Source organism: Ovis aries, chromosome 3 (assembly GCF_016772045.2).
Source record: "Ovis aries strain OAR_USU_Benz2616 breed Rambouillet chromosome 3, ARS-UI_Ramb_v3.0, whole genome shotgun sequence".
Lineage (NCBI taxonomy): Eukaryota > Metazoa > Chordata > Mammalia > Artiodactyla > Bovidae > Ovis > Ovis aries.
In genome coordinates, this window is record NC_056056.1 from 99739428 (window position 1) to 99760349 (window position 20922).

At 46.1% G+C, this 20922-nt stretch overlaps 1 protein-coding gene across 5 annotated transcripts in view; it reads right to left on the reverse strand.

Annotated features, from left to right (window-relative positions):
• Positions 1 to 2575: 2575 nt before the first annotated feature.
• The window catches only part of IL1R2 (interleukin 1 receptor type 2), a 36251-nt gene continuing 17904 nt past the window's right edge, over positions 2576 to 20922 (reverse strand). For all 5 annotated transcript variants that reach the window (XM_012173720.4, XM_060412382.1, XM_042246373.1 and 2 more), the window contains 6 exons: positions 18994 to 19174; positions 15367 to 15538; positions 12340 to 12402; positions 8887 to 9022; positions 7238 to 7380; positions 2576 to 3290 (listed from right to left, as the gene is read on the reverse strand). In XM_012173720.4, the coding sequence (XP_012029110.2) occupies positions 3109 to 3290; positions 7238 to 7380; positions 8887 to 9022; positions 12340 to 12402; positions 15367 to 15538; positions 18994 to 19174 (877 nt within the window). In that variant the 3' untranslated portion in view covers positions 2576 to 3108. The remainder of the gene's footprint in view (positions 3291 to 7237; positions 7381 to 8886; positions 9023 to 12339; positions 12403 to 15366; positions 15539 to 18993; positions 19175 to 20922) is intronic.

Sequence of the window (20922 nt, forward strand, 5' to 3'; positions counted from 1 at the left end):
GTGGGCGGTGGCTCCAGGCCACTTGGTCCCATCCAACAAGCCACTCATGTCTCTGCCACTGTTTCCAAGCTTTCTTGGGTCTCCAGGCTGGACAATTACAAGGCTTGCAGACCTGTGGGGTGCAGTCCAACTGTATAAGACAATTTCTGTTTTGCATACAAACTTCCCTTAATATTATAAATATCCTGGTCTCAGAATCTTGATAATTATCACTTATTACTGAGGCATAATGTTTCATCATCAGGGTGGTAAGTTTCACTGAATGCTATCTCCTGTCTATTTTATTGAATCAGGTCCTAAGTTCCCAGGAATAGCAGTACTGGGCATCTCTATGGTCCTCATAGTGGGGTACCACAGAGGGGAGACTTGTGGCATTTGCCAATTTCTGTGATGTAAATTCTCCCACCAGAGTTGGTTTTAAGCTACAGTATGACATCACTGAACAGAGCAGAGGAGATGACACTGGCTCTTTAAGGAGGTGCAAGCTGGCCCCAGGTGGTGCAGTGGTAAAGAACCTGCCTGCCAACAGGAGATGCGGGAGACTCTGTTTAGATCCCTGGGTCAGGACGATCCCTTGGGGTAGGAAATGGCAACCCACTCGAGTACTCTTGCCTGGAAAATTCCATAGATGGAGGAGCCTGGAGGGCTACAGTCCATGGGGTCACAAAGAGTCAGATGCAACTGAACCCACACGCACAGGACTGGAGGCTGGTCCCAGCACCCCACTGGCATCACATGTATACCTTGCCACCTCCCAGTGCCAGCGTATACACGGTATCACAGGGTGTGAGGGTGACTGTTTTGTAATGATCTTGGTATCACCTTTTAACACTGGATAGCAGAGGATGAGATGATTGGATGGCATCACCGACTCAACGGACATGAATTTGAGCAAACTCCAGGAGATGGTGAAGGACAGGGAAGCCTGGTGTGCTGCAGTCCATGGGGTCACAAAGAGTCAAACAGGACTGAGCGACTGACCAACAACAAAAGTGTGTGAGTGCTTATTTACTTCATGATTATTACTGAAACCACAGGTCCCTGGTGCATGTTTCTTCTGCCTTTACTCATGTTCTCTCATCTGTTCAGCTCTGACACCTTTCTTAAAACCTTGAATCACTGCAAATTATAGCTACTAATGCCTTGATCTTGCTTGATGCAATTTCTTTGACATTTGCTTTTATTGTTCTATTATGCAGAAATTGTAACATAATGAATCCTGTCCATCTTTACTCAGGTGATTCTTTTATTGCTATAAAGAGAATTCATCCTATTTTCTTCTATTCTACAAATAATTATTAAATGCCCAGTGAACAGCAGGCTTGATTCTAGGTACTGGGGATATAGTTGAGACCAAAATAACATCTCTGCCCTCAAGGAGCTCCCATGCTGGTGGGGAAAACAGACAGAAAATAAACAACAAATATAAAATGGAAGGTCTGGTGTGGGTAAGAGCTAAAATGACACAAAGCACAGTTGGTGGGGGGACAGAGAAGGATGGAAATAGAGGGTCTCTTATTGAACTTATATGCAGAGTACATCATGAGAAACACTGGGCTGGAAAAAGCACAAGCTGGAATCAAGATTGCCGGGAGAAATGTCAATAACCTCAGATATGCAGATGACACCACCCTTATGGCAGAAAGTGAAGAGGAACTAAAAGCCTCTTGATGAAAGTGAAAGAGGAGAGTGAAAAAGTTGGCTTAAACCTCAACATTCAGAAAACGAAGATCATGGCATCTGGTTCCATCACTTCACAGGAAATAGATGGGGAAACAGTGGAAACAGTGTCAGATTTTATTTTGGGAGGCTCCAAAATCACTGCAGATGGTGATTGCAGCCATGAAATTAAAAGATGCTTCCTCCTTGGAAGGAAAGTTATGACCAACCTAGATGGCATATTGAAAAGCAGAGACATTACTTTGCCAACAAAGGTCCGTCTAGTCAAGACTATGGTTTTTCCTGTGGTCATGTATGGATGTGAGAGTTGGACTGTGAAGAAAGCTGAGCACCGAAGAATAGATGCTTTTGAATTGTGGTGTTGGAGAAGACTCTTGAGAGTCCCTTGGACTGCAAGGAGATCCAACCAGTCCATCCTAAAGGAGATCAGCCCTGAGTGTTCTTCGGAAGGAATGATGCTAAAGCTGAAACTCCAGTACTTTAGCCACCTCATGCAGAGAGTTGTCTCATGGAAAAGACTCTGATGCTGGGAGGGATTGGAGGCAGGGGGAGAAGGGGACAACAGAGGATGAGATGGCTGGATGGCATCACCAACTCGATGGATGTGAGTTGGGGAGTTGGTGACGGACAGGGAGGCCCAGCATGCTATAATTCATGGGGTCGCAAAGAGTCGGACACGACTGAGCTACTGAAGTGAACTATAAGGGCCTTTGGGAAGATCACATTTAAACAAAGATTTGAATAGGTAAAGGAATGAGTCATGCCAATTTTCCTGCAATTTGATTTTTAAATTTAACTCATTAACTTAGCAGGAATTTATTTTTGATATATTATATAAAAGAGGCTGCGATTTTTTTTCCCACAATGTGTATGAATCATCTCAACACTCTTCCTCTTTATTTTCAGAAGTTTAATTATGAAAGCTAAATCCATTTCTCCATTCACTGGTATGTTACATGTTTTTCAGACCATCTATTTGAAATTACCATTTTCTGGATCATCCTTTTAAAAAGCATTTACCAATTCTTGAGGATTCTTCCTCTTTAGTTTTTCTAAATCATCCTGTCCAGTATCAAGATAAAATTCCACCTTTCCAAAAGGAAAACCATGCCTTCACTATTTTTGTATCTAGAACATCTGCCATAGAGCATAGTCAACGTAGAACTTTTCACACGTTTTTATGAAATGAATAAATGAATTTCAAAATTCATTTTGATGTTTTCAACTCTTATTCAAAGAGCGCCTCACACCCACCCACATGCACACTGGTTCCCGTGATCTGGTTTCACAGTAAACATTACGTGGACATTTCAGTCTTTCACTACAAACCCACTATAAACACAGTCTTTGGTAAATAACTGAGGAAAAGAACAGCATCCTTCAAAAAGCTGAGCCGCTTCTGTTGGAAAGGACGTGGTTTGATTTGAACTATTTTATTTCCTTTATTTTACTCGGATAGGATTGCGAGTCTGGATGGCCAGTCTTTAACTCCATCAAACCATAGGCTTTGCCAGTTCTGCGTTTATACCGTCTGTGCATCCATATGCCCCCCAGAACCAAGACGATGAAGGACAGGGGGGCAAGCATGATCTCCCAGGAGAACGTGGCGGCTGTAGGAAGAACAGAGACACACGAGAGGTGAACAAGCGCCTGTGGCCAGCAGGACACTGCCGTGCGCTCTACAGAGAAGGAAACGGCGTTTGATTCTCCTAACAGATATGCACTGATTTTCAGAAAGTATGTCCCTTACGCCCGGATCAAGGGTACTTGGGACAATATGCCAACAATATTGGTGGCATTATGGAGACAGGAAGGTAAAACAGGAATTTCCTGGCAGTCCAGTGGTTCACTAGAAAAGCCCCTGAAGCTGGGAGAGACTGAAGGCAAAAGGAGAACCGGATGGCAGACGATGAGTTGGTTGCATGGCATCACCGACTCAATGGACATGAGTTTGAGCAAACTCTGGAAGATGGTAGGGGCTGGCGTGCTGCAGCCCATGAGGTCACCAAGAGTCAGACATGACTTAGTGACTAAACAACCAGTGGTTAAGACTCCAAGCTTCCAGCGTAGGGGGCACGGGTTTGATCCCTAGTTGGGAAAGATCCCATGTGCCCCACAGTGAGTAAAGAAATAAATAACGACAACAAAGTCAGGTAGAACAAATATCCACCAGAGAGAAGCAGTGTGGATTTCGGCGGGGGGGCGGGGCATGGGCCAGGGTCTAATTTTGTTCCACCTGCTGGACTGTTTGCAATGAGGGGTCTATCAAGGTCTTTGCTGGCTAACTGTGATGTGGCCAGGGTATAATATGTCCTTTTCCAGGGAGCCTGGGTGTCAGGAGGAGTCAGTAAAGTAACAAAGGAAAAGAAAAATTTGGAATAAAGGAGCTTTAGGTGTCAAGATTATTGCCTGGATCCAGCTATTTGTAATTCTGCTCCTTTGCAGCTCTGTGTTACGAAAATATAGGAAGCAAGTGTTGATTAAAAGTTAACAAGTGGTGCAGGAGAGGGATAAACTGGGAGGTTGGAATTGGCATACACACACTATATAAAATAGATAATTAACGGGGACATACTGTATGGCACAGGAAACTCTACTCAACACTCTGTAATAACCTATACAGGAAAAGAACCCAAAAAAGACTAGATACATGTATACGTATAACTGAATCACTTAGCTGTACGCCTGAACCTAATACAACATCATAAACCAACTATACTCCAAAACATAATAAAAATTAAATTTTAGAAAGTTAACAAGTATATTTTAACACTTTAAATGGTGACTGTTATGGTATGTGAATAATACCTCAATAAAATAAATATAAAAGCACAAAAAAAGAGTAAAGCTGGAATTAGAGAATGTGTAGCTCAGATGTAGAGAACAGACGTATGGATACCAAGAGGGAACAGTAGGGGTCGGGGATGAACTGGGAAGTTGGGATTGACATATACACACTATTGATACTGTGTATAAAAAACATGATTAATGAGAATCTACTGTCTAGCACAGGAAACTCAACTCAGTGTTCCGTGGTGAGCTAAATGAGAAGAAACTCCAAAAACGAGGAGATAAATGTTAGCATACAGCTGATTCACTTTGCTGTACAGCAGAAATTAATACACTGTAAAGCAACTACGCTCCAATAAAAACTGATGAAAAGGTTAACAAGTATATTACTTGTTAGATTCACAAAAGAGGCTCTGATTATTGATCACACATGGATGAGGAAGCCAGAATTCTACATTTCTAAGCTACTATTTATCCTACTCTGTGCAGATTTTGGGGAAAAAACACATTCTCAGGCAATTTCTCCAGATGATTCTTGCATCTTAAAATTCCGCAAGCCGAGTGAAGCTTTCGTTTTTGGAGCAATTATTGGGAGGCACCTCTGAGTCCTGGTGGAAGCTTTCAGCTGTGAGCTCTGTGCTCAGTCACAGCTGACCCAGCGAAGGACATGCAAGGTCAGGGCTCACGTCCTAGAAATGTGAGCAGTTCCCAGCCTCAGGACCAGACACGCCACGGCTTCCTCTGGGTTACTGCTCTGCAGCCTGGCAGTGGATCCTCCACTTCTAAATCTATACCACCACCAGCTCGTTCATGGAGAAATGATCTGAGACGTCAGCCCTTGCTTGTGTCCTCCTCCAGTGGTTCTCAAAATACAGCATGAACAGAGCTTGCTAAATGTCAGTCTTTGGCCTCCCCCCGAGAAAATTTCACTAGGTAGATCTGGGGGTGAAGCCAGGAATCTGCATTGTCAACCAGTGGCTCAAGCGGGGCATGCTGGTGGGTGGAGAGCACGGTTACAGAGAAGCTACACTGTGTGGTCATTCCTGCCCTGAGGCTCATCCAGATCCTCAACTGCCCAGTAAAAGCCTGCCTGATGTTTCAAGTTAAGGAATTTAGCGCTTCTCTCTGTAGGGCTTCCCTGGAGGCTCAGAGGTTAAAGCGTCCGCCTCCAATGCAGGAGACCCAGGTTCGATCCCTGGGTTGGGAAGATCCCCTGGAGAAGGGAATGGCAACCCACTCCAGTATTCTTGCCTGGAGAATCCCACGGATGGAGAAGCCTGGTGGGCTACAGTCCACGGGGTCGCAAGGAGTCAGACACGACTGAGCGACTTCACTTTCTGTATGGGAAGATGTAAGAGTCTGGGCTAACTAAAATCGATCATTTCCTATACATGGCAGCTTTCTGGGGCCAATATCTGGTGGTTTTCCACACCCTTCCCCCATCCACCCCCAGCTCCTCCACGGTCACTGTAGGAAGTGGGTGCAGCCTGGTGGGGGTCCGGATCATAGGTATTGTTCTTTCTGGGTGCCCTCCAGAAATAACTCTCAACTAAAAAAAAAAAAAAAAACTTGTCCGCAGCTGCCTCCTCTGCAAACACCCAAATGTAGGGGGGCTTGTGTTTATTGATTGTGCTGATGGCCCAGAAGTCAGGGTAAGGTCCCCAGTGGGAATCACTTTGTCTCTTCCCTTCTTGTCCTTCGAGCAGCTAACAGACTACATCACTCACACCTCCCTTTCCTGCTCAGCACTCAAACACTGAGAAGAAATCGATCTTTCAAAGTGATTTTTTTTTTTATTTTGAAAGTTGCTCAGTTGTGTCCAACTCTTTGCAACGCCATGGACTATACAGTCCATGGAATTCTCCAGGCCAGAATACAGGAGTGGGTAGCCTTCCCTACCCCAGGGGATCTTCCCAACCCAGGGATCAAACCCAGGTCTCCCACATTCCTGGAGGATTCTTTACCAGCTGAGCCACGTCAAAAGGATAAATCGGGTTTTTCCTTTCTCCTTGTTTCAATGTTCTTCCGCGAGCAGCGAGTTGACCTAGCTACAGTCTTCACCTTATTTCCTGATGTTGTTTAGTCTCTCAGTTGTGTCTGATTCCTTGTGACCCCATGGACTACAGCCCGCCAGGCTCCTCTGTCCATGGGATTTTCCAGGCAAGAATACTGGAGAGGGTTGCCATTCCCTTCTCCAGGGGATCTGCCCAACCCAAGGATCAAACCCCTTTCTCCTGCATCACAGGCAGATTCTTTACCACTAAGCAAGCAGAGAAGCCCTATTTCCTGGTGACTGATGGCTTTAACCCTAAAGCCACCTGAGCTCTGGGTACCTCCCAATCCCCAGCCCTGGGAGGATGAAGTTTCTCAACCTCAGTATGAAAAACCTCCCACCCACCTTGAAGGGTCAGGGAAGCACAGTGGCCCTGCTGATCCAGCAGAACCACAGGAGAAACATGGTTTGGTTTGGTTTTTTTAATCTATCACAGAACCATTTTGTCTTTTTTTCCAAAAAATCAGCTTCCTTTTTAAATTTTCCTTTGAGTATAATCTCCCAAAGCCAGCCTCCATCCTACCAAAAACATTCACAAATTCGGAGAGAAAAACATTCACCAATACAGAGAGATGTGTTTTCTGAGCTCCACTAATGGAAAACTCACAGACTCACCTAAGTAACCACCTGATGAATCAGGACCTTTGTTTCACATCCACGGAGCACCCAACACTGTCTTTCCCTTTTGTGGCCCCACCCCCGCAAAATCCATACCTTCTTTGACCATGGTACGAAGCGTCTGGGAACTCATTGTGTTACGGACAGCACATCTAAAATCCGTGTGCAAATCCTCTCTTCTGACAGGATCGAAAATCAGTGGCACCTCAACGTAGTTCTCATTGTTTTCTGAGTATGCCCTGAGTGAGAAAACAGAGCTCAACATCCGCAGCCAAACGCCAGCTCGGCTTTTCAATACACACACCTACACATCCTCAGAGCTCCACTGGACTTAAACAGATGGCACAATTTACCACGTTAGGGCCACTTGGCATTACAGTTGTTATGTGCTCGGGAGAATTTCTAAGCCTGTTCCTGAAGGTAAGAATAACTCTCAAGCTGCTGGTCGCTGGGATAGGATGCTTGTGACAATGCGAACTTACAGAAGCCAGCTTCTTTGGATAAACAGGTAGGGGCGGGGGGGGGGGTCACTTTATAAGGCTCTTGATGAACAATGAACCATTGGTGGGAACAGAAATGTCTAGTCTGGGGAAATTGGACTGTATGACCAACCAATCATTTGCATATTGAAGGGAGGGAGGAGTGCCAGGAATCCCATCCTCCTCTGTGTCTGCTCTCATCACCGCCAGCTCTCACTCTGGAAGTTCAAGTTCAGAACCAAGGGCAGCAGACGCGGGGCAGGGCTCTAGTCAACATCACTGCCACTTGTAATGTTACAGGCATCCAAAGATGCTTCACATTATTTATTAGTACAAATAAAAATACTGTGGCTGTGGATCCACTAGGACTATTTTTGTTTTTCATCTGTGGGGGAAGAATAGGCTCCTTTAAGTAAATGGATAGTATGAGCAAGCTGACATATGGCATGTGAGTCCTGCCCAAACTTCTTGCAATGAGGATCCACGAGCAAAGGGCCATGCTAACCACGTCTAATTTCTATCCACTAAACTGCATCTAGAAAGTTCTTGTTGGATAGATCTTTCCAAAAAGACAAGAATTTGGCAAGCAAAAATTCAGGCAAATTCAGAGTACCGACACTACAATTTTAAAAATCCTTTATGATTTGGAACATGGAAGGGTCTGCCTTCCTCACACAAAAATGGTTCCCATTTAGGCCTGACTGTTCTGTGTTCAGAGTGAGAAAACATTTTCCAGAGATGAAGGCTTATGAGAACAGAATCCTCACTTTCTTTCATAGCATCCTTCCTTAGAGACTGTGGTAGCCCACCGTTCCCTGAGAAATAGGTGGGGCTCAGATCCTGCCGCTACATCTCAGGATCTCTTTAAGGGCTGTGAAAATGTTGGACTCCCAGGTTGCAAAGTCAGGAATGGACACATCTTAGCTCAAAGTATTTGTTTGAAAACTGTAACACTTGAGAGAAAAAGGTTTAATTAAACAACCAGAAGAGGCGACGCCAACCAAGTATAAGGCTGCTACTCAACTCATAGCGTTCCAAGCCTTGATTCTCAGGAGCAGTTGGTGATTCTTAGCAAAACTCAATGTCAAAGATGCTAAAAATCCAACAGATTAGAATAAAAAATATATATGGGTTTGTACTGTGGTGTGTGTGTGTATGTCATATAGGATGGGTTGGCTAGGACACTGTCTGTACAAGGAAGTGTCGTCTGCAGAGGGTCACAACAGCTGTGCCCAGCTGACAAGGAAGATCCGCCCCATCACTTACTGGCGCTCCCCCTCGGTCACGCGGCCCCCGTGGTAGGCGTCCTCTATGCGGGTGTTGTTGGCCGTCCACCACAGCAGAGTGGTTGTGTGTATGCCGGCTCCCAGAAACACCTTACATGGGATTGTCAGCCTTGACCCTGTGACAGCAAGACATAGTGCATCAGATGTCAGAACCCAGCGGGCGGACAGGGGTCACGTCAGGGCATCTGAGCAGTGGGCCTTTCCACTTCTTCTCAGACACCCTCACCACACTGTTATTTTTCTTAGAAGGAATGTTAGTTCCCTTAAGCTTTCACCTCGAGCGCCAGTATTCACTAAGCATCTCCAGCTCCTTCCTCATGGTAGATGGAAAGCCAGAGGCAAACAGCTTCCCAAGGCCACTGGGCTCCTACAGAGCATTCTGAAGTCCCAGGCCACCTTCCTCCACAATTCATTCTCGCTGCCTCCAAAAATCCGGATGGGGGTGTGGATTCTCTCTGCCCACTGCTGGTCTCAGCTCTCCTGTTTGCCCAGGGAGCTCTCCACCCAGGTCGTGTTCATCTAGGATTAACCCTTTCAAAAGTCACTGTGTTTACCATTCATGGTCCAAAAGGATACATGCACCTCAGTGTTCACTGCAGCACCATTTACAATAGCCGGGACATGGGAGCGACCGAACTGTCCACAGAGGAGCGGGTGGAGAAGATGTGGTGCGTATATACGAGGGAACGGGATGTGTGTGTGTGCGTGTGTGTGTGTGAGTCGCTCAGTCGTGTCTGACTCTCTGCGACCCTACATCTCCACCAGGCTCCTCTGTTCATGGGACTCTCTAGGCAAGAATGTTAGAGTGGGTTTCCATTCCCTTCTCCAGGGTAAGATTCCTGACCCAGGGATTGAATCTGCATTGCAGGCAGATTCTTTACCATCCGAGCCACCAGGGAAGCCCAAAGAAGACGTGGCACGTATATACAATGGAATATTACTAAGCAGATAAAAGAACAAAACAACGCCATTTGCAGCAACGTGGGAAGCCCTAGAAACTGTCACGTGGAGTGAGGTGAGTCAGACAGAGAAGGAGAAATATGACATCCCTTATGTGTGGACTCTGAAAAGAAATGATACAAATGAACTTACAATACACAAACAGGCTCAGAGACTTAGAGATGGAACTTACGGCTGCCTGCAGGGAAGAAGCGGGGGAAAGGATAGTTGAGGAGTTTGGGATGAACATGTACACACTGCGTTATTTAAAATGGATGAAACAAGGGCCTGCTGTAGAGCACAGGGAGCTCTGCTCAATGTCATGCGGCAGCCTGGATGGGAGGGGAGTCTGGGGAGAATGGATACATGCATATGTACGGCTGAGTCCCTTCGCTGTTCACCTGAAACTATCACAACATTGTTAACTGACTATGAAAGTGAAAGTGAAGCCGCTCAGTCGTGTCCAACTCTTTGCAACCCCACGGACTGTAGCCTACCAGGCTCCTCTGTCCATGCGAGTTTCCAGCCAATAGTACTGGAGTGGATTGCCATTTCCTTCTCCAGGGGATCTTCCCAACCCAGGGATTGAACCCAGGTTTCCCACATTGTAGATAGATGCTTTACCGTCTGAGCCACCAGGGAAGTCCCCTAATTGACTATACCCCAATACAAAATAAAAACTTCTTTCAAAAGAAAAAGCCACTGTCTTTTACATGAGGGGTGCCTTCTACAGTTGTGCGATGTGATAGTCCTGAGTCCCTTGCCTCAATCACTGTCTTTTTTTTTAGTCACCAAAGTTGGGAACAAAAGAAGAAATCCTGCCCATGCATGTCTTTCTCGAGAGATGGGCCTCCCTGGGGCATGGGCTTTAACCCCGCAGCCCCACTTCAGGCTCAGAAAGCCTACTTTTGTTCTTCCTGGACACCCCTCTGACCTTAAAAGATTTCTCAGGCAGAAGCAGCCCATTCAATCCGGCCACAAGGGACTCTGCCTGGCACATCCATGCGTGCAAAGCAACGGGGTGGGAGGCACAGTTTTGTGGGCTCAGGAACATGGAGGAGCCGGGGGCAGCACTGACCTGGGTCCCCGCCTCCCCAGGCTTCCAGAAGGCTCTTCTGAGAGCCCAGATAGCCTCGGGAGCCGCAACTCAGGTGTCAGGCCACAACCCCAGCATCTGCAAGAGCCCCCTAGGCTCCATGGTCAACAGTTAAAGTTTAAAATATAAGTGCTAGTTGCCCAGTCATGTCCAACTCTGCAACCCCAGACACTGCAGCCCACCAGGCTCTCCCATCCATGGGCTTCTCCAGGCAAGAACACTGGAGAATACCGTTTGAGCCACCAGGGGAGTCTCAAGAATACTGGTGTGGGTAGCCACTCCCTTCTCCAGGGCATCTTCCCAACCCAGGGATCAAACCCAGGTCTCCTGCATTGCAGGCAGATTCTTTACCATCTGAGCCACCGGGGAAGCCCTTAAAATATGAGCCTAAGGCCAAACAGAAGAAATAGGTAGGCGGATGGATGGAAGGAAGGATGGATGGATAGATAGATGGATGGATGGATGGATGGATGGATGGATGGATGGATGGAAGGATGGATGGAAGGACGGATGGATGAATGGATGGAAGGACGGATAAATGATTGGTGGGTCAATAGACATATGATTGATAGATGGAGAGACAGAACTCTGCAGCCAGGGTTTAATAAATGAGCATAAGACCTAAAAAACGATTATATAAAAACAAACACACACACAAGGTACGGGCCTCACAGACACACAGGCCTGAGTCTGAACCCCAGCCAGACTCAACTGAGACTTTTTGACAGACACTGAGCCAATGACCCCCACCACCTTCACCCCAGGCAGCTTTTCTTCTGGAAAATGGGAGAAATAAGACCATCCCACAGGGTTGATGTTGGCATTGAAAGACATCTTATTAGACAGTGTTTGATAAGAAAGTGTGTGCTGGCCAGAACAATGAAAGGGTGAAAAATGAAAACCTCTGACAAGCATTACCTCCCTTGACCCACTGACCTGAGAGTAAGCGACAAGAAACTGTCTCCAGGGAGCCAGCAGGGCAGTCTGAGCCTTGGGCGTAATGCTAGCATTAGCCACATGTTGGTGAAGTGAATTATTAATATTTTAAATACACCTCAGGTGCTGCCTGGGACATCTTGCCATCAATTATCCTTTCATGTAGTTAACAATGGCCACAGAATGTTCTGATTTTTTACATGGAGTTTTTTTTGTAGGTAGAGTTTTCAAGAAGTTAAATATGCATTCTTCCAAACCATGCCATTTCTACAAACATTTGACAAAGAAAAATGCTCCCTCACACTTGTTAATTCTCGCTGGAGTAACAACATTGTTATTTCTTGCAGGGAGGGTCTCCACCCGAGAGGTGCATCCCCCAGGGCAGGCACAGTGGGTGACACAGCGGTCCCAGGGCCCCAGGTTTGAGATTGCAGGCACCCCCATGGATCACACGGTCCTTACCCAGCGAGGCTGAGATGGTCTGGTGGGGAGAGATGATCACAGGAATGGTCTCCTCCTCTCGTTCTGAGAAAGCAGGAGGAAAGGAGATTCAATGAGGAAGCGCTTCAGTGCGAGCTCAGGGTCAGGGTCTATTGTTTAGCTAATTAGCTAAATTCTCTTTTGCCGCAGAGCCAGACATTGTGAGACTCTGCTTTTGTCTGGCAAAGGAAACTGGCTAGCCACGAAATTGAGGCTCTTTGGCCAACGCTTTTCCCAGAAGAGAGATTACTGGAAGAAGCCGCAGTTAAACACACATTCCTCTCGCAGATGTCCTATGCTCTGTGATAACAATTAACCATTCCACTCCCTGGCTTCCTGAATGAACCCTTAACAAGAATGTTCTCAATGTCCATGGGACGGGCGTTCCTTCAAAGGCTCCTCACCCTACAGTAGCCCCCTCCGCACCTGCCACAGAGTCCTGGAGTCACTTGTGAAAAATAAAAAAGGCACAGGACATCCAGAACCACCTGTTTGTGATGCTCACCCGTGTGTATGCTAAGCCGCTTCAGCTGTGTCAGATTTTATGCGATTCTATGGACTGTAGCCCACCAGGCTCCTCTGTCCATGGGATTTTCCAGGCGAGAATACTGGAGTGGGTTGCCGTGCCCTCCTCCAGGGGCTGTTCCCGACCCTGGGATCAAGCCTGAGACTCCTGCGTTGGCAGGCGGGTGCCACTGGGAATGGCCACCTGGGGAACCTGCTAACCCCACACTGAGAGAGACAAGGCAACCCAGCTTGGCCACCTGGGCTTGCAATTGAGGAAACTGACTCTGCTGGGGAATCAGAGCCCAGCTCCCCAAGAGGCAGTTCTCCCAGCAGCTTGAAGAAACTGGGCATCTCAACTGGGGCAGAAAGGCCAGCAAATGGTGGATGAAGGGCTGCCCACGTCCACCACGGCTCCATCCTCATGTCTTCCACTAAAGAGCATCTGAAACCCTAATGGGATAAGCTTTAGGCAGCATCCCAGGTGAGCCCAGAGAGCAGCCGGCTTCTCCAGTGACCGAGATCATGAGCCTGCGCCTCCCTCCAAGGTCACAGGGCTGCTTCAGGGAGGCAGAGAGGGGAGAAAGATGCCCCAAGGACGAGATACATCCATGCGTCGAAAGTCCAGGGCACGTCAGGATCACCTGGGAGCTTATTAAATATGGGCTGCTCACTGTTTCTTGTTCAGTATGTCTGGGAGGAGGCCTGAGCGTCTGCGTGTCTGATGAGTACCCAAGTGATGCTGCAGCTGGCCGAGGACCACCCTTGAAAGCAGCTGAGACACAGTGTGGTCCTCAGGACACAGGATAGTAGGTAGGTTGGCGCCCCCTCGTGTTCCTGTGCAGTATCACATGAACAGGACAACGGTGGAGGGGGGTCAGGATTCTGGGGGATCCCCTCTGCAGGGGAGCAAGGGGCTGATGTGATTGAATCCTCACCAGACAGAGAGACTTCCGTTCATGGAAGACTCGATTTTCCCTGTACTAAGACTGAATCTCTGTATTCTCTGGGAGAAGAAAGTCTTTTCCCTTTGTAGACTAATTATATGCCTGAACATAGTTTCAAAGCTCTCTGAAATGTCCGTGTGTGAGTGTGTGTGTGTCTGCTCACTTGCTCAGTCATGCCCAACTCTTTGCCACCCCATGGACTGTAGCCTGCCAGGCTCCTCTGTCCATGGGATTCTCCAGGCAAGAGTACTGGAGTAAGTTGCCAGTCCCTCCTCCAAGGGATCTTCCTGACCCAGGGATCGAACCCTTATCACGTGCACCTCCTGCACTGGCAGGCGGATTCTTTACCACTAGTGCCACCTGGGAAGCCCTGAAAAGACCCCGATTGTGTAGTTGTTCAGTGTATAAAATTAAGAGAAGCACCATACTGTCCAGAGCAGGGGCCAGGACTTCACCGCCTGTGCGCCTCGTGCACCAAGCTTGATGCCCAGCACGTAGGAGGCATGGAAGAAACAGTGACCAAACCTGAAATGCTAATTGGTACTGTTCACACATTATTTTCAGGTAGAACTCATATAAACCAATGCGCGCCCTTGCTATTTTAAATCCTGGTTTCAAGAGCCACGAGACACACTTGTGTGTTAGTCGCTCAGCTTTCTCAGCCGTGCCCGACTCTTTGCGACACCCTGGGCTGTAGCCCACCAGGCTCTTCTGTCCATGGAATTCTCCAGGCAAGAATACTGGAGTGGCTTGTCATTTCCAAATCCAGGGGATTTCCACAACCCAGGGATTGAACCTGGGTCTCCTGCACTGCAGGAAGATTGTTTACCGTCTGAGCCTTCAGGCTAGACATGCTTGGGGAAGATCAAAAAGGAGAGATTTTTTTTCACCAGCTGTACCAATGTATAGACTTCTCATTGAAAACTCCAAAAAATCCTAGTATCCTAGAATTAGGAGAAGGAAATGGCAACCCACTCCAGCATTCTTGCTTGGGAAATCTCATGGACAGAGGAGCCTGGTGGGCTACAGTTCATGGGGTCACAAAGAGTCAGACATGACCCACCAACTGAGCACGCATGCACATCTAGAATTAGACACAAAGTTACGGCAACTGGGCTCTGATGACTGGCCCTCCAGGTGCAAGCCTTCCAAACGGACCTTGCAGAGGGGCCTTCCAAGTGAACTACTATTTGGCTCCCTCTAGTGGTGTACATTTTAACTTCAGATTTAGAACCCTGTCCACCACCCAGGGATTCACTGTTCATAAAATCACCCAGCTTTTATCCTTCCAAGTGTCATACACGTCTTATAAGCCTGGTGCCAAGACATATGCCATATCTGTTTTCCTCTGATACCAAAGACACTCAAAGAATTCTACGTGAAATCAAACCAATATTGTAGAGCAATTTTCCCTCAATTAAAAATATTTCTTTAAAAAGAAATCAATCAAGAAATAACCACCTGGGGGAAAAAAAGAGTTCTACATGAGCCCTAATTTCCCCCTCGCATGCTTGTTGCTGAACCAGGGTGCAGAGGTTTCTTGATGGCAAGTACTCACTCTTAACTTGGAGTTTGATATTCCTGGTGATGTTGTATTGCCTGCCTTTGTGGGCATACGGCATGGCACAGGTATAGTAGCCTGCGTCCTCCATGGACACATTGTTTACCAGTAAGCGAGTTCCCCTCACACTGAGAAACTTCTGGTTGTCTTGATCCAAAGGGACAGAATCCTTAAGGGAAAATGGTTTTCAAAGTTACACTGTATCCTTGTATATGTGTGGCTGAATCTCTTCATTGTCTACCTAAAGCCATCACCACATTGTTCATTGGCTATACCTCAATACAAAATTTAAAGTTTTTTTAAAAAGTTAAGTTATATTCTAATTGATATCTCAAAAGCTATGAACAGCATCGGTATTATGCATCACTACTGAATTTGCAACCCAAGAATCACCTTGGTATTTACTTTGCAAATATTGTCCTCTGAGGCGTGCTTTTAGCTGTGTTTTCAGGAGAGGGAGTTTTAGCATATAAAATAAAATGGCTGGATTGAAAAGAATGAAATAATGCCATTTGCAGCAACATGGATGGGGCTAGAGATTGTCATACAGAGTGATACAAGTCAGAAAGAGGAGAAATATCATATGACATTGCTTATATGGGGATTCTAAAAAGAAGTGATACAAATGAACTTATTTACAAAAAAGAAATAGACTCACAGACCTAGAAGAAAAACTTACAGTTGCTGGGGGAAAGGATGGAGGGAAGGATAGTTAGGGAGTTTGGGATGGACATGCGCACACAGATATATTTTAAGTGGATAACCATCAAGGACCAACTATTTAACACAAGGAACTCTGCTCAATGTCATGTGGCAACCTGGATGGGAGAGGAGTTTGGGGGAGAGTGGATACATGTGATGTATGGCTGAGTCCCTTCACTGCCCACATGAAACTATCACAAGATTTTTGTGAATTGGCTATACTCCATTACAAAATAAAAAGTTTGTAATAAACGGCTGGGTCTGTTTAGCCACAAAGTTTAAAGCACGTTTGCTTCGGCACAACGGGGAAAAAAGAAACTATCTTCTTTGACAAAGTAGGCCATTAAAATAGAAATATATTTATGGCCTAACTGGTGCCTATAGGCCCTGGGAAACATCCAGAAAGGAGTGCTATGAGGCAGTCATGGTAAATGCCCACAAGAGTTGATGTTGCAGTAATCACATTAAGAATCATTTCGAGTTAAAGAGTCAGGAGAGATGGAGAAAATTTTGTAAGAGAAAACTGAGTGTGAGACATGAAGCCGCACTTTGGACAAAGATACTGCAGAGCAGAGCAGAGCAGAGCAGACATCTCATGAGCACAAAATGTTCTCAGGAACATCTCTTTCAAAACCATGACGATTGCAACCGTCGAATAGAACCCTGAGTCATTTCATAGACTTATTCTGAATAAGAACTCGGGCATAACTGGAAGAGTCTGTCAGCCACATGACTCATTAAGTCTAATTGAACAATATACTTAATTAAAAACAGAGATTTCATCATTCCCAACACATGTGATCAAATATGAACAAACCCAAACAGGGCTCAGATGGTGAAGAATCTGCCTGCAATGTGGGAGACCGGTTTTGATCCCTGGATCAGGAAGATCCCCTGAAGGAGGAACTGGCAGCCCACTCTAGTATTCTTGTCTGGAGAATTCCACAGGCAGAGGAGCCTGGCAGGCTACAGTCCCTGGGGTCCCAAAGAGTTGGACACGACTGAGCGACTCACACACACACAGAGTGTGGGTTTCTGATTAGTGTACTGCAAATGTGAACAGGCTCTAGTGTGTCGATTAAGTTTAAAAAGGTAAAACAGGGCAGAGCCACACGGTTCTTCCAGGGTCTACCGGTCTCCAGGGTGCCCCGTGTGGCAGGGATGTGCGCATTCTGGCCTCCACCGTCGGAGGTCTGACTTCACCCTCTGCCGGCTGAGTGACCTTGGGCACGGTACTCACACTTGTGTGTCTCCCTCTCCTAATCCATAAAATGGAGATGCTAACAGCCCCTGCTGCACTGGGTTCATGTCGGGGACTTGAGAGCAGGCCTGGACACAGGGCATGCCCAGCGACAGTCAGCACTCTTGGGACGGGAACCGACATGATAAGTGCTACCAGGATGCCCCTGTCCACCCGCATTTACACACCAAGCACTGCCCAGGGTGTGTCACACACTTGCTCCACGTCCACTCGAGAAGTCCCAGGTGAGGAGGCATGCACTGCCGCCGTGCAGAGAAAACAGGCTAAAGAGGGAAAGAAGCTGACCAAGGCTAGACAACAGGTCACTGAAGATGCAGGGTTTCCAATCCAGACTGGTCACCCCCCAGAATCAATGCTCTTTCCTATTGTAAAATCTCTCACTTGACCTTTCTATGCTCTTACGAAACCAAGAGTTCCTCTGTTGGGTGGACTAATTCATAAGAGCTGGTTACTTCACTGGGTTCATTAAAAAGGTCGTTCAGGCTTTGCCATGCCATCCTATACAAAAAACTGAATGGACTTTTTGGCCAACTCTGAAAATCATTTTATCTGAAAATCACTTAAAAGTTTCCAATATTAACTTGACATACTATAGCTATTTTTGTAGTTAGAATGCTTGTCAATTGGTCAACCTATTTTTTTTACTAAAGTGTTCATTTCTATCCATTTTTAAACAAGTAACTGTACTTTTCAGTATCAACTCACAGTCTATATCAGGGGTCAGCAAACTTTTTCTGTAAAGAGCCAGAAAGTAAATATTTTAGGCCACATGTCTTCTGTCCAACTACTCAACTCAGTTGTCGCTGCCCCATAAAAACAGAAACAAATGAGCCTGGCTCAGTAAAACATTACTTACAGAGACTAAGATTTGAGTTTTATATCAGTTACACAGGTCATGAAATAATAGTCTTCTTTTAATTTTTTAAACCATTTAAAAACGTGAAAACTATACTTAACTGGATAGTTAACATCCAAAAAGGAGTAGCAGCTAATATTTAAAATGGATAAAAGCAAGGACCTACTCTATAGCACAGGGAACTCTGCCAGGCCTGGGTGGGAGGGGAGTTTGGGGGAGAATGGGTGCGTGCATCTGCATGGCTGAGCCCCTGTGCTGTCCACCTGCAACTATCACAGCATCATTAATTAAACATACTCCAATACAAAATAAAAAGTTAAAAAACAAGCAAAGGAGAGGCAGCTCACTGCCCCGCGGCTGCCTTCTGCCCACCCCTGGTCCCCACGAGGGAGCTGACAACAGTATCTATCAGACAAGGCAGGAAATCATGTCTGCACCAATGTGGACTCCTTTAACCCAAAGGTTAATTTTCATGTGCTTTTACAAAAACTCCACTAACACGTACGTAAAGCTGTTAAACAGTTCTTTCTAAATTTCTATAGACACAGCACAGAGTAAAAAGCTGCTTTCTTCAGCTTTTATTTATTCTTCATTCATTTCACACTCTGTCTTTTCAAATCACTATCTGAGGATGTTTACTCAAGCCTCATAAAGATACACAGAATATACTAATCATGGCCCTCTTTAAAAATCACTGGTTAAAAAAATAGAAAAGTGAACATATTGCCTTCAGAATGGGCATTTTATATCTTTTCTATGGCCCTTCAAACATGTATTCATTAAATGGCAACTTTTAGAGACGTACCTTGTACCACTGAATCTTCACATCAGCATTGTTACCGATGAACTCGCTCAGATCAGGACAAACTAGTAGCCCAGAGGCTGACAAGGGTATAATTTGTGGGTAGAAGATGAGAGGCACCGAGGCGTCTGTCTTCTCGAAAACCCTGAGCTCAACGGACATTTTGTCACAGTAAGAGGCATTTCTGATTGAAAAGGGGAGAAAAGAATACTAAATGGCAAGGCAGGATGAAAGTAAAACTTAATGAAATTAAGAATAACTTCCCCAATCTCGGTGAATACTTCATTCCGTATTTTTCTCATTAGTATTGTAGTATTTCTGTCCCTAGTCCTTTTGAATCTTTGGGGGGCAAAAGAAGTACCGTGTCATAATTGTCATATAGGAATGGTGATGTATTCTGCATGTTTCTCAAAGGACCCTTCACAAGCCTGCTTTCAAGGCCATTGAGGCCACTCAGAAGAAATTCCAGTTTCTTAGTGGAGAAGGAAATGGCAACCCACTCCAGTATTCTTGCCTGGAGAATCCCGGGGACAGAGGAGCCCAGCGGGCTATAGGCCATGGGGTTGCCAAGAGTCGGACACAACTGAAGTGACTTAGCACACGTACACAAGAAACTCCAAGGCCTCTTCAAAGGGGTCTACGCCCTCCCAGGTTCTGGGGGGTGCGTCAGCACAGCCCCAACATGCTCCAAATTCCTAGCCCAGGAAACCTTATCCAGATGGAGAGACTGTTTCCTAAGAGCCAGTTTCCATAGAAAGAATATCCCCTTTACTTCTCTTGGAAATCATGTATCAACTGAAATCACATATCAGGAAACTGCTAAGATCTTTGAATAAGATCTGTGAAGTATTTTTTTCAATACTGCACGGGGGAAATGAACTTGGTAAGTTTGTTTGGGTTCTGTTTTTTCGGTTGGTCTAACAATAATCTCAGTATCATCATTCTATCAAGACCTTAGAACTGGAGAAAAGGCAGAGGCACAATGGTGATATTAATAGAAACAGAGAGTTGGAAGCCTGCAATTGACACACAGACACTATTGACACTATGTGTACAATAGACACTTGATGGGAACACGCTGTCCAGCACAGGGAACATAGTCAGTGCTCTGCGGTGACCTGAATGGGAAGGCCAGAAGGGAGTGGATGCACGCACAGGCGCAGCCGCCTCACTGTGCTGTGCAGCAGAGACTGACACCACACTGCAAAGCGGCTACGCGTGCTTAGTGACTGTCACGTCCAACTCTTTGCGACTGTTTGAACTAGAGCCTGCCAGGTTCCTCAGTCCATGAGGTTTTTCAGTCAAGAATACTGGAGTGGGTTGCCATTTCCTCCTCCAGGGGATCTTCCTGACCCAGGAATCGAACCCGCGTCTCCTGTATCTCCTGTACTGCAGGCAGGTCCTTTACCCACCAAGCCATCGGAGAAGCCCATTTAAAATTTAGAAACAAATTAAAATAGATTCAGCTGAATATTAAAAAAAATTTTTTTAAAGGTTAAAATGGTAAATGTTGTATTATCCTTGTGTCGCCACAATTAAAGAGGAAAAAAGCAGCAGGACAAAGAAGGGGGAACCAAGCCCCATGTCAGGAACTGCGGGTTCCAGCCTCAGCTCCACAGGCACCACCTGGGAGAACTTTATGAGCCTGGCTCTCCCCGCCCCAATAAGCATTTGCATTAACTGCTTCCTAAAGTCTCTCCCCCGTCTCCAATCCGACTCAGGGTCCTGCATGTATTCCTTAAGCCCCTGTGGATTCAGCAGTGAACAAAACAAACCACGGCCCTGCGCTCTGGAGTGTCTGTTCTAATGGGGTGGACAAGGCCTTAAATACATTGAATCAGTACACGTGTGCCAGATGGAGACAGAACTACAAGTTCAGGTGAGAGAGAGACAGGAATCCCGCTCTAGACAAAGCAGCCAGGGACATCCTCT